General features: G+C 37.7%; 1 protein-coding gene across 2 annotated transcripts in view; it reads right to left on the bottom strand.

Annotated features, from left to right (window-relative positions):
• TRPC6 (transient receptor potential cation channel subfamily C member 6) overlaps positions 1-17,689 on the bottom strand; it is a 125,977-nt gene that overhangs the window by 33,938 nt on the left and 74,350 nt on the right. For both annotated transcript variants that reach the window (XM_002754643.7, XM_078339230.1), the window contains exons 2-3: positions 14,418-15,192; positions 1,717-1,899 (exon numbers count right to left, since the gene is read on the bottom strand). In XM_002754643.7, the coding sequence (XP_002754689.3) occupies positions 1,717-1,899; positions 14,418-15,192 (958 nt within the window). The remainder of the gene's footprint in view (positions 1-1,716; positions 1,900-14,417; positions 15,193-17,689) is intronic.

Here is a 17,689-nt window from a genome sequence, read left to right as displayed (position 1 = left end):
TAAAAAATACCACCTTTCCTGCACTGACCTAAAATGTCATACATTTTATACTAAATTCCCATTTGTATATGGGTCTGTTTCTGTACTGCCTATTCTGTTCTATTGATCTCTCCTTCTATTCTTTACAAAAGCTTTTAATTAAGAAGCCTTTAAATTTCAATATTTATTTTCTGAGGGAATTTTTTTAATTCTCATATATTTATTTTTACAACTGAGCCATACATATGGCAGAATTGTTTAATATACAGAAAAGCAATATCCCAAAATAAAAATTGGTAAAGAATATTAAAAGGTTATACAAAGGACAGATTATATAAAAGAACTACAAGTGCATCTTAAGGTTGGTTAACCTCAAAGGTAATTGAAACAAGATAAAATGTTTATCCACTCAGAATGGTAAAGTTGGACAATACCATTGTGGGTGGAAGAAATAAGCCCAGTCACATGCTGTTGCTGTGTATGGAAACTGGTATGCCACTTTTGAAGGAAAAGCTAGCAAATGTTTGGAAACCTAAAAATAAAAATTTGACATATTAATTCCACATCTAAGAATTTTGTTTACAGGTAAAAGTCATGCAAGTAAGCAAGCTATATGAACAAATATGTTTGTTGTATAAAAAATAAACAAAAATGTAACAAAAATCTGAAAATTATAATAAACATCCCTAAATAGTAAACAGATTAAATGAATATAATGAGATAACAATGCATTTTTTAAAAAGATCAAGTGGACATTTATTGACTGATAGGTGAAGTCCAAGAAAGAAATTTGTGTTGAGAAACGTAACAATGGTTCCTTATTCTTCATTCAGAACTGGAAAAATGGGGAGGAGACATGTTTATAGTAATTGAAAACTTATCATAGGCATATACTACTTTTATTAGAAAAATCTACCTTCAAAAGCATTTTTATATTTTATTTATTTACTTATTTTGTGACATAGTCTCGCTCTATCACCCAGCCTGAAGTGCAGTGACATGAACTTGGCTCGCTGCCACCTCTGCCTCCAGAGTTCAAATGATTCTCCCACCCCAGCCTCCCAAGTAGCTGGGACTACAGGTGCACACCACCACATCCAGCTAATTTTTGTAGTTTTAGTAGAGACAGGGTTTCACTATGTTGCCTAGGCTGGTCTCCAACTGCTGATCTCAAGTGATCCACTTGCCTCTGCCTCCCGAAGTGCTGGGATTACAGGCATGAGCCACTGCACCTGGCCAACTTTTTAAAAGATATCTCATATAACCTAAGAAAGTAGAGAATGGAGACAATACTTGAAGACAGTGACTAAAAATATTTCACAAATGAAGATGCAGCTGGAGGAAAGTCTAATGCAGTAAAGAAGGAATTGAAGGCATTATTGGAAAACAGCAACAAATGGGATAACGGAGTCAAGTCTCAAATGGTAATGTTCTTGTCTTATAACAAGTATTTCAGAATTTGGATACATGAAGTCATTATTACAGCATTAGCCCAGTCAAAGAAAGTGGCAATCCCTGCAAAATTCTGTTTCAATACGTCTAGATTTTAAAGACTGGCATTTAGTGTAGGTAAAGTGCCTCACAACTAGTACAAATGCTTATGATTTGTTAGAGAATCTGCCTAGTACAACTGTTAATTAGAAAATTCTAGCTCAATCTAACAATATCAACCCTTTATCCTTATTTAGCACCAACAAGAACCAAAATAATGTAAACGGGCTTCATGCCTGACCTTACTTTTTTGACTTCATATTTAATGGCAAGTTTTAAACGGCTGAGATTTGGGCGACCATGATCACCACTCTGGAGCGTCTCAACATCCCCATTCAGAATGGCCTCGACTTCTTCTGTGTTTCTGCACAGATCAAGGAGTCCAACAACAAAGTCTTTGCACTGCACTGACAGTTTTTTGTAGTCATTCTAGGGAAGACAAAGCAAAACAAAAGCAATAATGTAGAAGCAGCACATTTTACTATGCTTCAGACTTGAAGAATTTTACACCTCAAGAGAAACATTCTGTTTTTAGTTTTACTGTTCATTTATCATATTTCAATTGCTGTTCCTGCTGACCTCTAAAATAATTTAGCACATGAATATTTTCTTCATACCCTCAAAAAGGAAATTTATTTAAAGCATAATCAAAGCTATTTTAAAAAGAGTACACTGGCTGGGTGTGGTGGCTCCTGCCTGTAAAACCCACACTTTTGGAGACCAAAGTGGGCAGATCTCTTGAGCCCAGGAGTTGGAGACCAGCCTGAGCAACATAGCAAAACCCTGTCTCTAAAAAATACAGAAAAAATTAGTCTGGAGTGGTGGTGTGTGCCTGTAGTTCAAGCTACTTGGGAGGCTAAGACAGAGATCACCCAGGGAGGTCGAGGCTGCAGCGAGCCATGATCATCCCACTGCCACTCCAGCCTGGGCAAAGTGAGACCCTGTCTCAAAAAAAAAAGCGTATCTTGTACTAAACTCACCTGTTGACCCAGAAGAAATGTAAAATAACCAACCTTTTCCACAGCACGATCATAGGACTTTGCATACATCATCTCCTTCGTGGGTACAACTTCATCAGTTAGGCACATGATATACATTTAAACTGTGTTGATAAACTTGAGCAGCATAGAACATTGGAAAGGTTCCAGAGAAGAGCAAGCACATATCTATTTAACAGATTTTCACTGAAGAACTTTATATTGCAGCCACATGGTCAAAAGATGAAATCTAGACATAGAGTCTACAATTTGTGACTCTTTAGAGGAAAGAAAATTTATTCAAACACTGTTGTAGTTTTGTAGTTTGTTGCTAACTATCTAATACTCTATTGGGAAGACTAAAACCGTGCAGGTCACATTCAGATTACCATAAACTCATATCATATTTCTATATGGCATCAATTTACATCTTAATTCATGCCTTTATAGTATTTCCTCGCATTATTTTCTTACACTAGGACCACCTATAACCAAATGCTAATCAAGAAAGCCTGTTAGTTAGAGCAGTGGTATTCAATTTTTTTGGCTTCCCTGGGCTACATTGGAAAAAGAATTGCCTTGGGTCACACAAAAAGTACACTAACACAAATAATAACTGATTAACTTAAAATGTTTTCACAAAATATCTCTTAATGTTTTTAGAAAATTTACAGATTTGGGGCTGCATTCACAACCATCCTGGGCCACATATCTGACCCACATGTCCTTGGGCTTTGGACTGGACAAGCTAGAGCTTGTTGTTTTGCAGATGGATGGTATTATCTCATTTAATCTTTACAATTGCTCAGGTTGAAATATGTGTCCAAAATCACCAACTGGTAAGCACCAATATCAAACTTTAAGCCTAAATTTTCTTGGCCTCAAACCTTTTTGCCTTTGAGATAATGCCACTTTATCTCTCTTGTTTGGAGAGTGCTTTTCTACTTTGATTTTTGAAACAACTGAGGGGACAAGCAGGGAAAATACTATTCCCATTTTGCACATGAAGAAACTAAGGTTCTCTGAAACCACGCAGCTTCAATGACAGACTTTTATCTTAAACCCAGTGCTGCAGATTTAAAGTCAGTTGCCTCCTCTTGAAACCAGTGTCTTGTAGGATAAAAAGATTTCCTTGGAGAGATCAAGGGAAATGTATGTGATTCTGGATGTCAGTCAATAAGGCCATAATGGGGGGCAGTCTGTATGGAGAACAGGTTAATCGTGAGTTTGTGTAAGGTACCTGCTTGGGCTCCTTTCTGTAAATCGTGCTGAAAGTGAATTTCAGTACATTTTAGTAACTGCTAAACAGTCTACAATTTGCTAAACTGCAGGTCTAAAAAGATTCCAGAAAAGCGAATTAATAAAGCAAATTGTGTCTTCCCTGAGAATAGCTCAGACTACTTATAAACAGATGTCTGGGCAGATAGTCTACAGAGAGTTACAAGGAAACAGCTTTGCTCATCTTTTTTTTTTAAATGGAGTCTTGCTTAGTCCCCCAGTTTAGAGCGTACACTCAGGCTAGAAAGCAGTGGTGCGATCTAGGCTCACTGCAACCTCCACCTCCCAGGTTCAAGCGATTCTTGTGCCTCAGCCTCCCGAGTAGCTGGGATTACCGGACTGTGCAATTGAATCCAGCTAATGTTTGTATTTTTAGTAGAGATGGGCTTTCACCATGTTGGCTATAGAAAAGAGTCTATTAGGGCCATGGGGACAAACTTTTAGATACGGAGGTACATATTTATCTGTGTCCACTAAACTATAGTATAGTAGTTAGGACTTGGTAGTTTAGAGCTGAATATACCTGCAATCAAATCCCAACTCTTCTACTAATAAGCCATGTGACCTTTAATAAGTTAGAACCAGTCTATGTGGTAAAGGTTCTTATTACTCTCATTTTACAAATGAGAAAACTGAGACTCAGTGAGATTAAGTAAGCATTAAAGAGACTCTGCATGCCAAGGACTTAGCGTGGTTATGAGCATTTAGCAAGCATTCGATAAAGTGTAACTACTTGCGGGTGGATCACGAGGTCAAGAGGTCAAGACCATCCTGGTCAATATGGTGAAACCCCATCTCTACTAAAAATACAAAAAATTAGCTGGGCATGGTGGCACGTGCCTATAATCCTAGCTACTCAGGAGGCTGAGGCAGGAGAATTGCCTGAACTCAGGAGGTGGAGGTTGCGGTGAGCCGAAATTGCGCCATTGCACTCCAGCCTGGGTAACCAGAGCAAAACTCTCTCAAAAAAAAAAAACAAACAAACAAACAAAAAAAGGGTAACTACTTTATCTTATATCATCAAAGACAAGATCTGAAAACTGGCCATCTCTTGACATTCATAAATTATCATAGAGCTAAGACAAAATTTAATGCACCTGGCTGCTTTTGAATGTAGAGCTCAATTATAATGAATTCTTAGTCCTTTTAAAGGCAGCAAAGTAATTGTCAAAATCAGCGCTCTAAGAAAGTTCAGATATATTTAGATATTTGAAAAGAAATTATGATCGTTCAAATGTAGGTAACAATTTTTTAAAGCAGAAACCAGATGGACTGAAAAAGTAAAGTGTGAGAGCTTTGTGGTATTTAACACCTTAATCTATAATTTTTTGTCCAATTCATCACTAATTCCTAAGACATTTTCTTAAGCAAAAAACCTATTTAGGAGAGAAAGAAAGAATAAGACTATGATTTCAGAAATACACACTTTTTTTCTACTCAGGAAATCATTTACAAATATTTTCTTATTTTAACTTGCAGACATTACTATTATTAATTCATATTTTAAGCAATTGACATGTAAATTCACTCAAATAAAATGTTAGTGATAGTTTATTAGCCAGAATGCAGCACTATGATTTTGGTTCCTTAATAGGAAAAATGAAGCTGATGGGCTGACTAAATTCTGGGTCATGTCTTTGAATCACACACCTACACCATACATTCATTAATCAGTTATGGGTGCTTGCCTATTTACCTATGAAAAGCTGAAAAGAGTTAACTGATAGTGGGCTAATAAAACAGTTTAGAAACCATTAAAAAAAAAAGCCCTGTTAAAATTATCCTTTCAAAGGATCCTCTTGGTTGAATTTTAGATAATAGATGTTATGATTTGTGATTTTAATCTCTGGCTCTTCTTTCTATATAAAGAATGACGTGGTTTCACCATGTTGACCAGGATGGTCTCGATCTCTTGACCTCGTGATCCACCCGCCTGGGCCTCCCAAAGTGCTGGGATTGCAGGCTTGAGCCACCGCAAACCCCGTCTCTACTAAACATACAAAAAAATTAGCTGGGCATGGTGGCGCTTGCCTGTAATCCCAGCTACTCAGGAGGCTGAGGCAGGAGAATTGCCTGAACCCAGGAGGCAGAGGTTGCAATGAGCCGAGATCTCACCATTGCACTCCAGCCTGGGTAACAAGAGCATAACTCCGTCTCAAAAAAAAGAATGACATTTACTTCATAGAAACTAACGGGAAAAATGCATGTCTGTTTCTCAGTAATCTACTGTGTGGGCCCTGAAGATGGAAGACCTGGGTTTGAAGTTTACTAGCTATGTGACTTTACATAAATGATTTAATCTAAAGTCACATAGCTAGTAAGCTTCAATCCCAGGGTACTAATATTATTCCCATTTTAAATGCAAGGGTTAGAAGCTTTAACCCTTGCATTTAAAATGGGAATAATATTAGTACCCACGAATAAGGGTTGCCGTGAAAATTATACATGATAATGAATGCCAAGTTCCTGGCACAGGGTAGTGCAGATTCATGATGATGATTATTGTTTATTTCACAAACAGTATCCAGCTCTTCACAGTTCCCCATCACAAAGCTATGCTATCAAATATAAAGTCATGTTGAAATTCCTGGATATTATCTGCAAACACTGGCAATAAAACTATTCATATATTTTCACAACAAATAGTTTATGCACAGCACTGTGATAGATACTACTATGATGGCAGTTTATAAAATGAGATTATAATGTGAAGAGTAAGCGTTTTCATCTCTTCCACCTCACAGTTAGCAGCAGAGGCACTGACACGCAAGAACTACCTGAGACTGGATATTTATAAAAAAGAGAGGTTTAATTGGCTAATGGTTCTAATTGGGCTATACAGGCTTCTGCTTCTGGAGAGACCTCAGGAAACTTACAATCACGGCAGAAGGAAAAGGGGAAGCAAATAACTTCTTCACATGGCAGCAGGAGAGACAGAGAATGAAGGGGGAAGTGTCACACACTTTTAAACCATCAAATCTCATGAGAACTCACTCACTAGTATGAGAACAACAAAGGGGAAATCCATCCTCATGATGCAGTCTTCATCCACCAGACCCCTCCTCCAATTCTACATGAGATTTGGGCAGGGACACAAATCCAAAGCATATCAATAAGACAGGTGTATAACACTATGATATATGCAGTGTTACACTGGCCAGCCATTCTCCTTGGGGCCAAGTATAACTCTGGGGCTCTCTTCTCCTCAGGATAATTGTCACCAGATGGCACAATGATCATGGAGCTCTGTCACAGCTGATGTGGTGATGATTAACAGGCATTTATAAAGCATCTACTATGTGGGGTTGTGAGGACATAAAAGTTAATCAGACACTATTCTATAGAAAAGGTAAAAATAAATGGAATACAATTTCAGAACAAGAATTGAAGAAAAACATTTCCCTAGATATGTCAGACTTTTTCTATTGATTGTTGCCATCAGCAGTGGCTGCTTAGTTACCTTAGTTGTATTAAGTGGTTGGTTATATACACTTAATACAATGTCTGGTTAGCTTTTACTCTTCCCTTTGCACAAGAATCTTCAGGTCCTAATGAAAGAAACTACAAAGCTTGAAGAGCAGCAATGAAGGTAAACAGGTAGTTTCAGGGGCTGGGGTTGCTCATGAAGCAAACTACAGCCCTTAACTCCCTGACTGTTGACTTGTCATAAACCTACAATCCTGTGAGAATGAGATTTTCTCTCCCCATCTGTTTCAAACTACAATAGGAAATTCAAAGACAAGAACCCACATACACACATCCCCATATCACTTCACTGCATTTATTTGTTTACATTTCTGCCTCTCTTGAATAGATCAAATATCCTTCAAGACAAGGATTACGTCTTATTCATCTTTGAATCCTCCCAACCTAACATGGTGGGAGGCACGCAGTAGGTAATCAACACATTTTGCCAACTGATGAGAAGAAAGGAACATAGCTGGGTTACAAAGCACACCTGGATTTGAATTTCTACCCTGCCACTTAAATTACGATATGATCTTGGAAAGTTTATTTCATTTGCTGGCCTTTGAATTTCACCTCATTAAGGACAATTTAAATTCTGCTATAACACAGAGTGTAAATAACAGAATAATTCATAAAGCTCACCTAAGGCACACTGTCTTCTTCCTCTTTGGTCAGGATCCAAGCCCCATGCTTCTGGAGCTATGATTTTGCCTTGCAGACTACTTCACGTGTACGTGGCACCCTTTAGCACCCTGTTAAGGTCTGATAATGGTGACACCATCTTTCTACCAACAAAAAGTACTTTTCAAAGCAGCTATTTTATTGGAGGATAGTTACCATTTGGATATTATATACTAGAACATAGCAACTGTTTAAAAACAGGCAAGGCAGTAGTTTCTCTACCCTTCCTCTTTCTCAGAGTCAGCAGCAGAGGCATCTGGAGGGCTATGTGCACATCACGTGCAGACCTCTAGGAAGATGTAAAGGAGCTGGAAGACCTCCAGGAAAGCTCTCTATCCAGAATGACAGAGAAGAGGACAATTCCTGCTGTATATAAGAGGGGATTTTTTTCCTTCTTTAATTTTTACTTTTCTTTAAGTTCTAGGACAGATGTACAGAATGTGCAGGTTTGTTACATAGGTATACATGTGCCATGGTGGTTTGCTTCAACATCAACCTATCATCTTAGGTTTTATGGCCTGCATGCATTACGTATTTGTCCTAATGCTTTACCTCCCCTTGCTCCCCAGCCCCTGACAGGCCCCGGTGTGTGATGTTCCCCAAAACAGAGGATTTTTAAGGGGAATAAAAGGTAACATTGTGTGCGACTACAAACAACCTAAAAAGTAAACAGATTCAAAAAAAGGAAATTAGAGACATAAGTCATAGGCATATATCGAGATACTAAAAAGAACTTAAGAATTCTGGGGAATGTATTTGTGGACAAGACCATCCCTGGTATTTATCTCCTTGTCTTTAAGTCTGTTTTCCCCTATTTAAATTAAAACTCAAGTCAAAGAGAGAAACCAAGAGTTTTTGCTGCCCTTCTCTGGTATCAAAACCAGTCAGTTTTGGGTTTTCTATTTTTTACTGATTTTGTATGTGTTGTCAATCTTAACCCAATTTTTAGTTTAAGATGGCTGAGGTCTCATACTACCAAAGCCTAAAACAATTTATAAAGATTCAATATAAAAACTAAAATAGAATGGGTAAAAAAGTTATGTTTTCCTCCATTTTCTTTAAAAACCTGCTACTCCCCAACATCTCTTGGTTTTCTTTTTGTTCCTGTGGCTCCATCTAATAGTTATAGTTCTCGGCTGAGGTCTGGTATCACCTCTGCTTAGAACCAGCTACACATGTAGTGATATGAGTAACAAAATCTTTGGCTTAGAAGGTTCAAGGCACAGGCTAAAATTGCCTCAGAAACCCAGGAACATCTCCCATGTTCTCTTTTGTTAATGGACTATGGGTTATTATAGTAGGGGACAATTTGGAAGGAACTTATAAAAGCAAGCTGTATATTGGAGCTTACAAAATCTTTATGAAAAGTTTCATTCATGAACCTGGAAACCATAATTCTCAGCAAACTGACACAAGAGCAGAAAATCAAACACCGCATGTTCTCACTCATAGGCGGATGTTGAACAATGAGAACACATGGGCACAGGGAGGGGAGCACTACACACTGGGGTCTGTTGTGGGGAAATAGGGAAGGGACAGCGGGGGGTGGGGAGCTGGGGAGAGATAGCATGGGGAGAAATGCCAGATATAGGTGATGGGGAGGAAGGCAGCAAATCACACTGCCATGTGTGTACCTATGCAACAATCTTGCATGTTCTTCACATGTACCCCAAAACCTAAAATGCAATAAAAAAAAGAAAAAAAACTATCATTCCCTGACTGTCACAAAATAGACTGTCTTCAAATGGGGGTACGTGAATACTTTCCAAGAGGTTGCAGAATATTGACAAATTTTAGGGAATCAATTTGCAGAACTTCCACTTTCCCAAAATGGATTTCCTTGAAAATAGATCTTTTGCTGTTTTAGAAAAGTAATTCACTCTCACCCACTCACTCATGTAGCAAACAACAGAGAGTCCCCCTTTTACACTATCCAAGTTCTATAAACCCTGCAGGGCTTCCTGTATTTCCCTGAATAAATACACATTTCTGCTGAAGATGAAGCTTACTGATAAAAGTGCAGTACCTTGGCTCTTTTTGGAATGTTCCAATTTCAGATGTAGAGTGCAGAGTAGAGACAGAAACAAAGACTATTTGTAATGACTTCACCTCTTCATTTGCCAACAATTATCAAAGAATGAATGCTTCTTGCGTGAGAGTCCAGAAAGAGTTAAGCAAAGACAGCATCAGGAGGGAATACTGAATACCAAACAATCCTTTGTCATGTATTTAAATGTAAATGATTCCTTTATGTTATTCTTAATATCTTTCAGATGTATCATTAGCTAGAAGAAAAAGTATCTCAAACAGGCAAGGCAGAAAACTTACAGTGATTCTTTAAATTTGTGACTTGGAATAGTTTACATAACCCAAAATTTTTACAGGATATGGTCAAAACCCATGGATAAAACTTTTATGTGATTTCTTTCCAATTTAGTATTTGTAATTCAGTATGATAGTTATCAAGTCATATCTAGAAATACTTATTTCAACTACAGTTTATCCTCTTAATTTTTTCCAGAAAATCTTTAATCATTTATATGTCATCTAAACAAAGTCTAAAGTAACATACTGGCTGCCATACCAACTAATTTTTAGCTACACACACACACATATATATAGTATATATGTAAATAGTATGTATATATATATATATATACACACACACACACACAATATAAAATGTGTATATATACACACGCACATTTTTCTTTCATTATACAGCAAAAGTGTGAACGTTCTTAATACCACTAAAGATACATCTAATAAGAATTGTGTCATATAGTTAAAATTTATTTTTCAAAATGTGTACATATTATTTTTAGCAACTGGGTTCATGTTTATAGTTTTTGATTAAATATATCAATAATAAATATAATGATAACTCTTTCCAGAGTATTTTCAATATCTAGAGCCTTTTAACAACAGGAAATGAAACAAAAATTCTAAAATTTTATATACGTGTGTGATATATATATTTTATTTATAAATGATATATGTTATGTATATAAGTAATTTTAAGAGACTTTGCAATAAAAACATGTAATGTTAGGAATCACATTTGTGAAGGAATTGGACTGAAAATATAACCTCAAGGAGTGAAAGGAAAAGTGCAGCCATTCTGAACATTCAAGAAGAGGTTGTTCGCTTAGTTGTGGTGGGCATGAAATCATCATAGCATTTAAAGTCCTTTGGATATCGCTGAAGGAAAAATTGAAGAGTTCTATTCTTAAATGGCAATATGCACACCATGCAGAAGTCATATGCCTTAAAAATATTTATACTTACAAAAGACAAAAAATATATCAATTTTTAAATGTGCACATGAACACAGAATTTTTTTAACATCTTTCAGATGGAAAGGGAGGAAAGAAAAATAAAAGACCATGAGCAGGGAGGATCTCCTGTGGCCAATACCATCTCTCAGGTCCCTGTGAGGCTGACTAGGCCTATGCTATCCAGCCTCAGTGACTTTAATTTTCTGAGACTCTCAGGGAGCTATTTAAAAAGATTTAAAAACAAAGACTGAAAGACTGAAAGGCTATGTGCAGGCATGTTTGCAGTATATCAGTGTTTATTTCTTGATGGCAAAATTAGGAATGATTTTAAAAACTTTCTTCATTTTTATTTTATTTGTAACATGGCTATGTGTTATTTTAAAGAAAGAAAAAAGAAGTTATTTTTAAGGGTAGATGCAGCAGACTTAGGAGCAAACCTCAACTCAGAGATGCCAACTTCTCTAGTCCTGTAAGATCCCACCCTGCTGTAAACTGAGGCTGGAATGCTGGGACAGTGGGATGCTGGCAAAAGGGTTAGTGTCGCAGTAGTCATAGGTCATGGGGGAATGTGATTTCCCTGTGAGTTTACACACAAAGGCAATGGAGCTTCACCCTCACATGCGGCTGTTTTTTCATCTGCTGTTCTAACTAATTTCAAAGAAGAAAAACATTTGTTTTAATGTTTGACACCTGGCAAGGAAGAAACCTTTTCTTGTTTCTTGTTTTTGTAAAATCGCCTTAAAAATCAAGCCAATAACTGTCCTTTCTCCTTGTGCGATAATTTTGATTCAGGTTTCTAATTATAAAATTTGTCAAGTTCCAGGACATACTTTATAAAAGCATTTTTTAATCTAATTTTTGAAAGTTTTTTTCTTTTTTTTTGAAGGAGTCTTGCTCTTGTCACCCAGGCTGGAGTACAGTGGCGTAATCTTGGCTCACTGCAACCTCTGCCTCCCAAGTGCAAGTGATTCTCCTGCCTCAGCCTCCTGAGTAGCTGGGATTACAGGAACCCACCAGCACATCCAGCTAATTTTTGTACCTTCAGTAGAGATGGGGGTTTCACCATGTTGGCCAGGCTGCTCTCTAACTCTTGACCTCAGGTGATCCACCTGCCTCGGCCTCCCAAAGTGCTCGGATTACAGGCATGAGCAAAAGAGATTTTTAAAAAACATTAATAACATACTCCTAAATACATTTATGTTTTCAGTTAGATTTATCTTTTCTTTGCTTTGAAAATTTCACAGAGGCAGGGCATTATCAAAAAGGTATGCTTGTTCAGAGGCTCTAAGTAGCTGCTAAAGATAATGAAGCTAATAGAGAAGCATACATGGGAGGAAAATGCCTAATCCATATATTTCACACCGATGAGAGCAGAAAGAAGGCTGTGATAAACAGGGAAAAGAATGTCCATATCTTTACATCTTCATCATTGTAAGAGGCCTCAACATTTTGCAATGCATTTAGGGACCATGAAGAGTTCACATACTGGTTGGATGTGATTCTTCCCCTCTCTGAGCCACTAGCCCGCTCCTCACTCCGTGAGGTCATACCTAATATGATAGTTACTACACACAGATCTTTTCTATTACCTTGGATTACAAACTAATTGAGGACAGGATTGCTGACTGAATTGTCTTTGTATTTTGTACTACCTCGCCATCCTCATCCTCAACTATCCCTAGTTAAAAAACAAACGGGCTCAAAAGGTGTAGGCAAAGGGATTAATGAACAAATAAAGAATATAATAGTCTTCCGTGGTTTAGAGAAAGCATGTAAACAACATACAGTAGAGAAAACACGAAATTAAGAAGTGAAATTAATTAAAATTAGTAATAGATTTTGAAAATGATTAATATCAATCAGAGTTCAAAATGATTTAATTTGAATCAGGTGAACTTCTCTGTGTCCTAGGAGTCAAGCGAAAAGTAGTAAGAATCTGAGACAGGGTTGGAAAGGACCATTTTCTTGTCTTGCCCTGTTAGCTACCAGATAGCTGGAAGAAAAGCACCTTTCTCCACCTTGGGCATTTCAGTGGTCTTTTTCCTCCTCCAACCCTTTCTGGATAGACAGGAACTGAGGATAGAGGGACACATGACATCTGATACTGAGGTGAAACATCAGTGACAGTGACACTAAGAAGCTGTCCAGGACAGATTGGGCTGCAATCCCTCAAGCAGTATAGAAACAAGCCTTCTCGCAGCATTCAGAACAGAAAAAATAAAACCAATATTCACTTTTGTAAAACATTGTACTTGATGAATCCAACCTGTTTCCAACCTGCATTATTTGGTAAAGGAGATAAGCACATCATAAATATCAATAACACATGGTAAAAGGTGATGGGCACTAAAAGTCAGATCAGAACTACCTCAAACTGGCAGAGGGAGTCTAGAGATATCTGTGGGGAAGATCTTGGGCTAGGGTTGCAAGCTTTCATCCTCTCCAAATGTAGCAAAGCCATACGGAGAATGGCAGCATCTGACACCATTTCTCTCTCCAGATACCTCTTACTAAGAGATGGACTGCTCAGAGTTCTCATTTCCCACTATTTCATATCTACAGTCTTTCGCTTTTGCTGGTAACTTGGCCTAAGATATCTTTTCCCTCATTCTTTGCCTTCCAAATTTTTATTTATTCTACCATATAGAGCTGAAATGCCATCTTACACATAGCTTTCCTGAAATGTGCTAGGAATGAAATACTGTCTTCCCTGAATTTCTACATTACGTTGCTTTTACCACTACCTGGTAGTTTTGTTTATATTTTTATTCAGGTGATCATTTGTGTCTCAAGTCAACTGTGACTCCCTTAAGCTTATTCTTCTTTCTGACCTCAACAGCATCTATCACTGTGCTCTGAACATAGAAATAGTGCTTTATGGGAGAAAAAGCCTGGGCTTTTCAGAGCGCAGCATACCTGGATTCTGAACCCAGCTCTGTCATTTCCCATTTGTTGATCTTGGGCATTAGCACAACTTTCTATGCCTTCATTTACCCATCCAGACAGGAACTAATAATATCTTCTCAAGAGGGATGGATAAAGATTAGATATAATAAATGTAAAATGTCTGGCAGAGAGTAGAGCATCACTAAATGGTAGCGATAACTTTTGCTACAATGATTATAATAAAGAGCTTGTTGGATAAATTTATAAAATTACCTAGCGTCCACAGTAACTAGGACAGTGCTGAGTACATGGTGGAAGCTGGTAAATATACCTTGACTCTAGCTTGTGGATGGTGAAGTGTCTGTTGTTAATGACCTACCTTGAACTCTTTCTCAATATTGGCCAGCACTGCCAGTTCATTGCTAAGTTCTAGAGCCGTCATGACTGGATCTTCACTAGACAATGACAGGTAAGCTGGACTTGCCAGGCCTTTATAGGCATTAATCCTAGATCTGGAGTGGCTAAATGAGTCATGCTTCTGTTTCTGGTTGCAGTCATTGCACTTGCAGAAATAATCATGAGGCCGTTCAATTCTAGCACCCTTCCGCAGGAGGGTATGCACAATTTCATATTCCTGGCAGTGGGCGGCCAGAATGATTGGAGTCACATCATGGGAGAACCGGGTCCCATCTTCATCATAGGCATAAAAATCATCTTGCTGGAGTTCCGATTGGCTAGGACTCGTTGCTAACCTCTTGCCTTCAGCAAAAGCTGGATGACTGAGAATCGCTTCCACAATCCGAACATAACCTTTACTAATGGCTAGAAGCAAAGCATCCCCAACCCGAGAGAGGTTTTCTTTCTTGAGAAGAAGTTCTGTAATTTCCAGATGCTCATTGGCCACTGCCAACTGCAGGGCATTCTGGCCCATGTAATCCACACAGTTAACATTGAGCGAGAGGCATTCTTCTAACATCTTCCGCACCACTGGGATGTTACCATATTCAGCTGCATCTAAAAAGCGTTCCTCCTCTATAGATAGGCTTGTTGAGCGATCACTAAACATGTATGCTGGTCCTCGATTAGCTAACCTTCTCCCTTTCTCACGGAGAACTGTCTGCCGCCGGTGAGCCAGTCTGTTGTCAGATCCCCGGCTGCAATAAAACAGAAAGATTGTAAACAAATCATATTAAGAGCATTTTCGTGTGCCAAATGACCTGCCATTCATCTAATACAATCCTCAAGTATATTAGATGTTGTCTCATCATCTCTAGACCTATTATATTAAAAAATGAAGATGCGTTTATTTATTAATGGATTCCAAGAACTTCACAACTAAGAAAGCAAAGCACTTTGCAGATTTTAACATTCCAGTTTGCGGTGGAGACTAGGAATGCCATAATCACTCCATGCCATTCAAATAGAAACTAATGTACATTTCTCAAATATAGATGGTATAGACTTAGGAAAGATGGACTATCTTATCCATAATCAGTCACCAATGTGATAGAGAATGTAAGACTAATTTTTAAAAAGTAGAGACAATAGAAAATTCATTCAAGTTAACAAATATTTATTGAGCCCCTCTGATGCCAAGTCCAGGAACTATATTAGGTCCAAGAAAACCAAAATATATATACTTTTTCCTGCTTCTGGATCTTCACTAGAAGCAGAAAAGATTCACGTCTCATAGACTAAAGAGAGAGAGGGCAATCAGCACATTGCTTTGTTATCAACTGTTTAATTATAATGATAAGCCTATAGCAGGACATCTATCCCAGATTCTGAGAGAAAATGATATGCTGAAAATGGAAGGATGAGTAGAAGTCAGGTGAGAGTGTGTTTTGGGAGGGTGAGACAGGGGTTGGGTATAGGTTGAAAATTTTCTCTAGCAGAGGTATCAGCTAAATGTTAGAGTATAGGTTTCATTAACATGGGCAATAAGTGCTTGAACTCTGTTATCTCAAAAATCACTGCAAACTGGAGAAAATTGTGATGTGGGTGCCAGGTAGGAAAAAACACTCTTATGGTACAGGAAGTGGTCAGAGCTGTGGCCAGCCTTCAATGCAGTCCTTCAATCTGTGATAAGAAGGGAAAGTATCTGGGTGCTATGGCTCACCCCTGTAATCCCAGAACTTTGGGGGAGCCAAGGCAGGCAAGGCTGCCTTGCCTGAGCCAGGAAGTCAAGACCAGCTTGAACAACATGGCAAAACTCCATTTCTGCAAAAAATAGAAAAATTGATGGTGCATGGTGGCACAAGCTACTTAGTCCCAGCAACTTATGAGTCTGAAGCAGAGTATCAACTGAGCCAGGAAGCTGAGGCTGCAGGGAGCCTTGATCATGCCACTGCCCTCCAACCTGGGTGATAGAACAAGATCCTGCATTAAAAAAAAAAGGGGAGGGGGGAAGTGATTCTTCCTCTGATCAAAATTCTAAATAAATATTTTTTCCTTATTAATTCATAACTTTATGTCTTAGTGTCTTTTGAGCTTGAAGGGATCTCATTACAATTAGATGTTCAACTCCTATTGGTATCACTAACTGAACCCAAAGAAGACATGTTTTGCAGAACTGGGGAAGGGCCAGGTTACAGGGGAGGCTAAAGAGAAAGAAAGTGTGATAAATGAGTATTATTTCCTTTCTTTACGAATGTTCCATGATTCATCCCTTTTTAAAAACTGTCACACTCCAGCCTGGCACCTGGTGACAGAATGAGACTCTGTCTCAAAAAAAAAAAAAAAAAAACTATCACAAACTTACCAGGACAAAGAGGACAATAAAAAGATCCAAGGACTCCATAAGCCATCTTTCCCTCCAATATAGTCAGGTCTGGAGAATCTTAGTTGCTTTCCCTACTGCTCTTTATCAACCTTGATTCCACATCTCCAGACAATGTGGTCTGTGGCAGTGTGATGGCCAGCAATAGAAAGGAAGAGAGTAAAGTTTCAGCAACTCACAAATAGATTTTCTTCTTGGAGGAGCTTGAAGAATATGCCGCCATATTCACAAATATTTTTCATAGATTTTCATTCAATAGCGATTCCTTTAGCTATCCAAGGCCTCTCTAAAACCAACCAAACTCATATTTTCTTAAGAGACAACTTCATAAATTTCAAAAAAATAATAATAAATAAATAAATAAATGAATAACATGAAAGGCCAATATCAAGTTATATATGATAAGATAATAACTTCTAAAATGGGTCTTTAGATAATGTATGTGCAACTTTTATTAACTATAAGGGAACAGCATCCATAACTATTTTGTCCTGTAGCTATTACTTTTATTTTTAATTCCATTTTAAATTCTATTAAAATTATATATGTGCATATTTTATTTTATTCTCACCATGTCTTGATCTCCAGAGGTAAAACATTTTAATTTAACTATTTTAGCTGGTTTTTAAAATAATTGTAAATGTTATAATCACATAGCTTTGGTTATATTTTTACTTCTTGATTTTTCAAGTTTGGTATTACCTATGGACTTCCCATTATAGCACACCCCTCTCTCTCTCTCTCTCTCTCTCTCTCACACACACACACACACACACACACACACACACACCCTTCATGGTTCCTTATCATTCCAGTATTGTTATATCATGACTATTTTTTAGGTAACTATTTACTATTTACATTATGACAAT

The sequence above is a fragment of the Callithrix jacchus genome, chromosome 10 (genome assembly GCF_049354715.1).
Source record: "Callithrix jacchus isolate 240 chromosome 10, calJac240_pri, whole genome shotgun sequence".
NCBI classification, from domain to species: domain Eukaryota; kingdom Metazoa; phylum Chordata; class Mammalia; order Primates; family Cebidae; genus Callithrix; species Callithrix jacchus.
The sequence above is the reverse complement of the archived record's forward strand: the minus strand, read 5'-3'. Positions and strand labels throughout refer to the sequence as shown.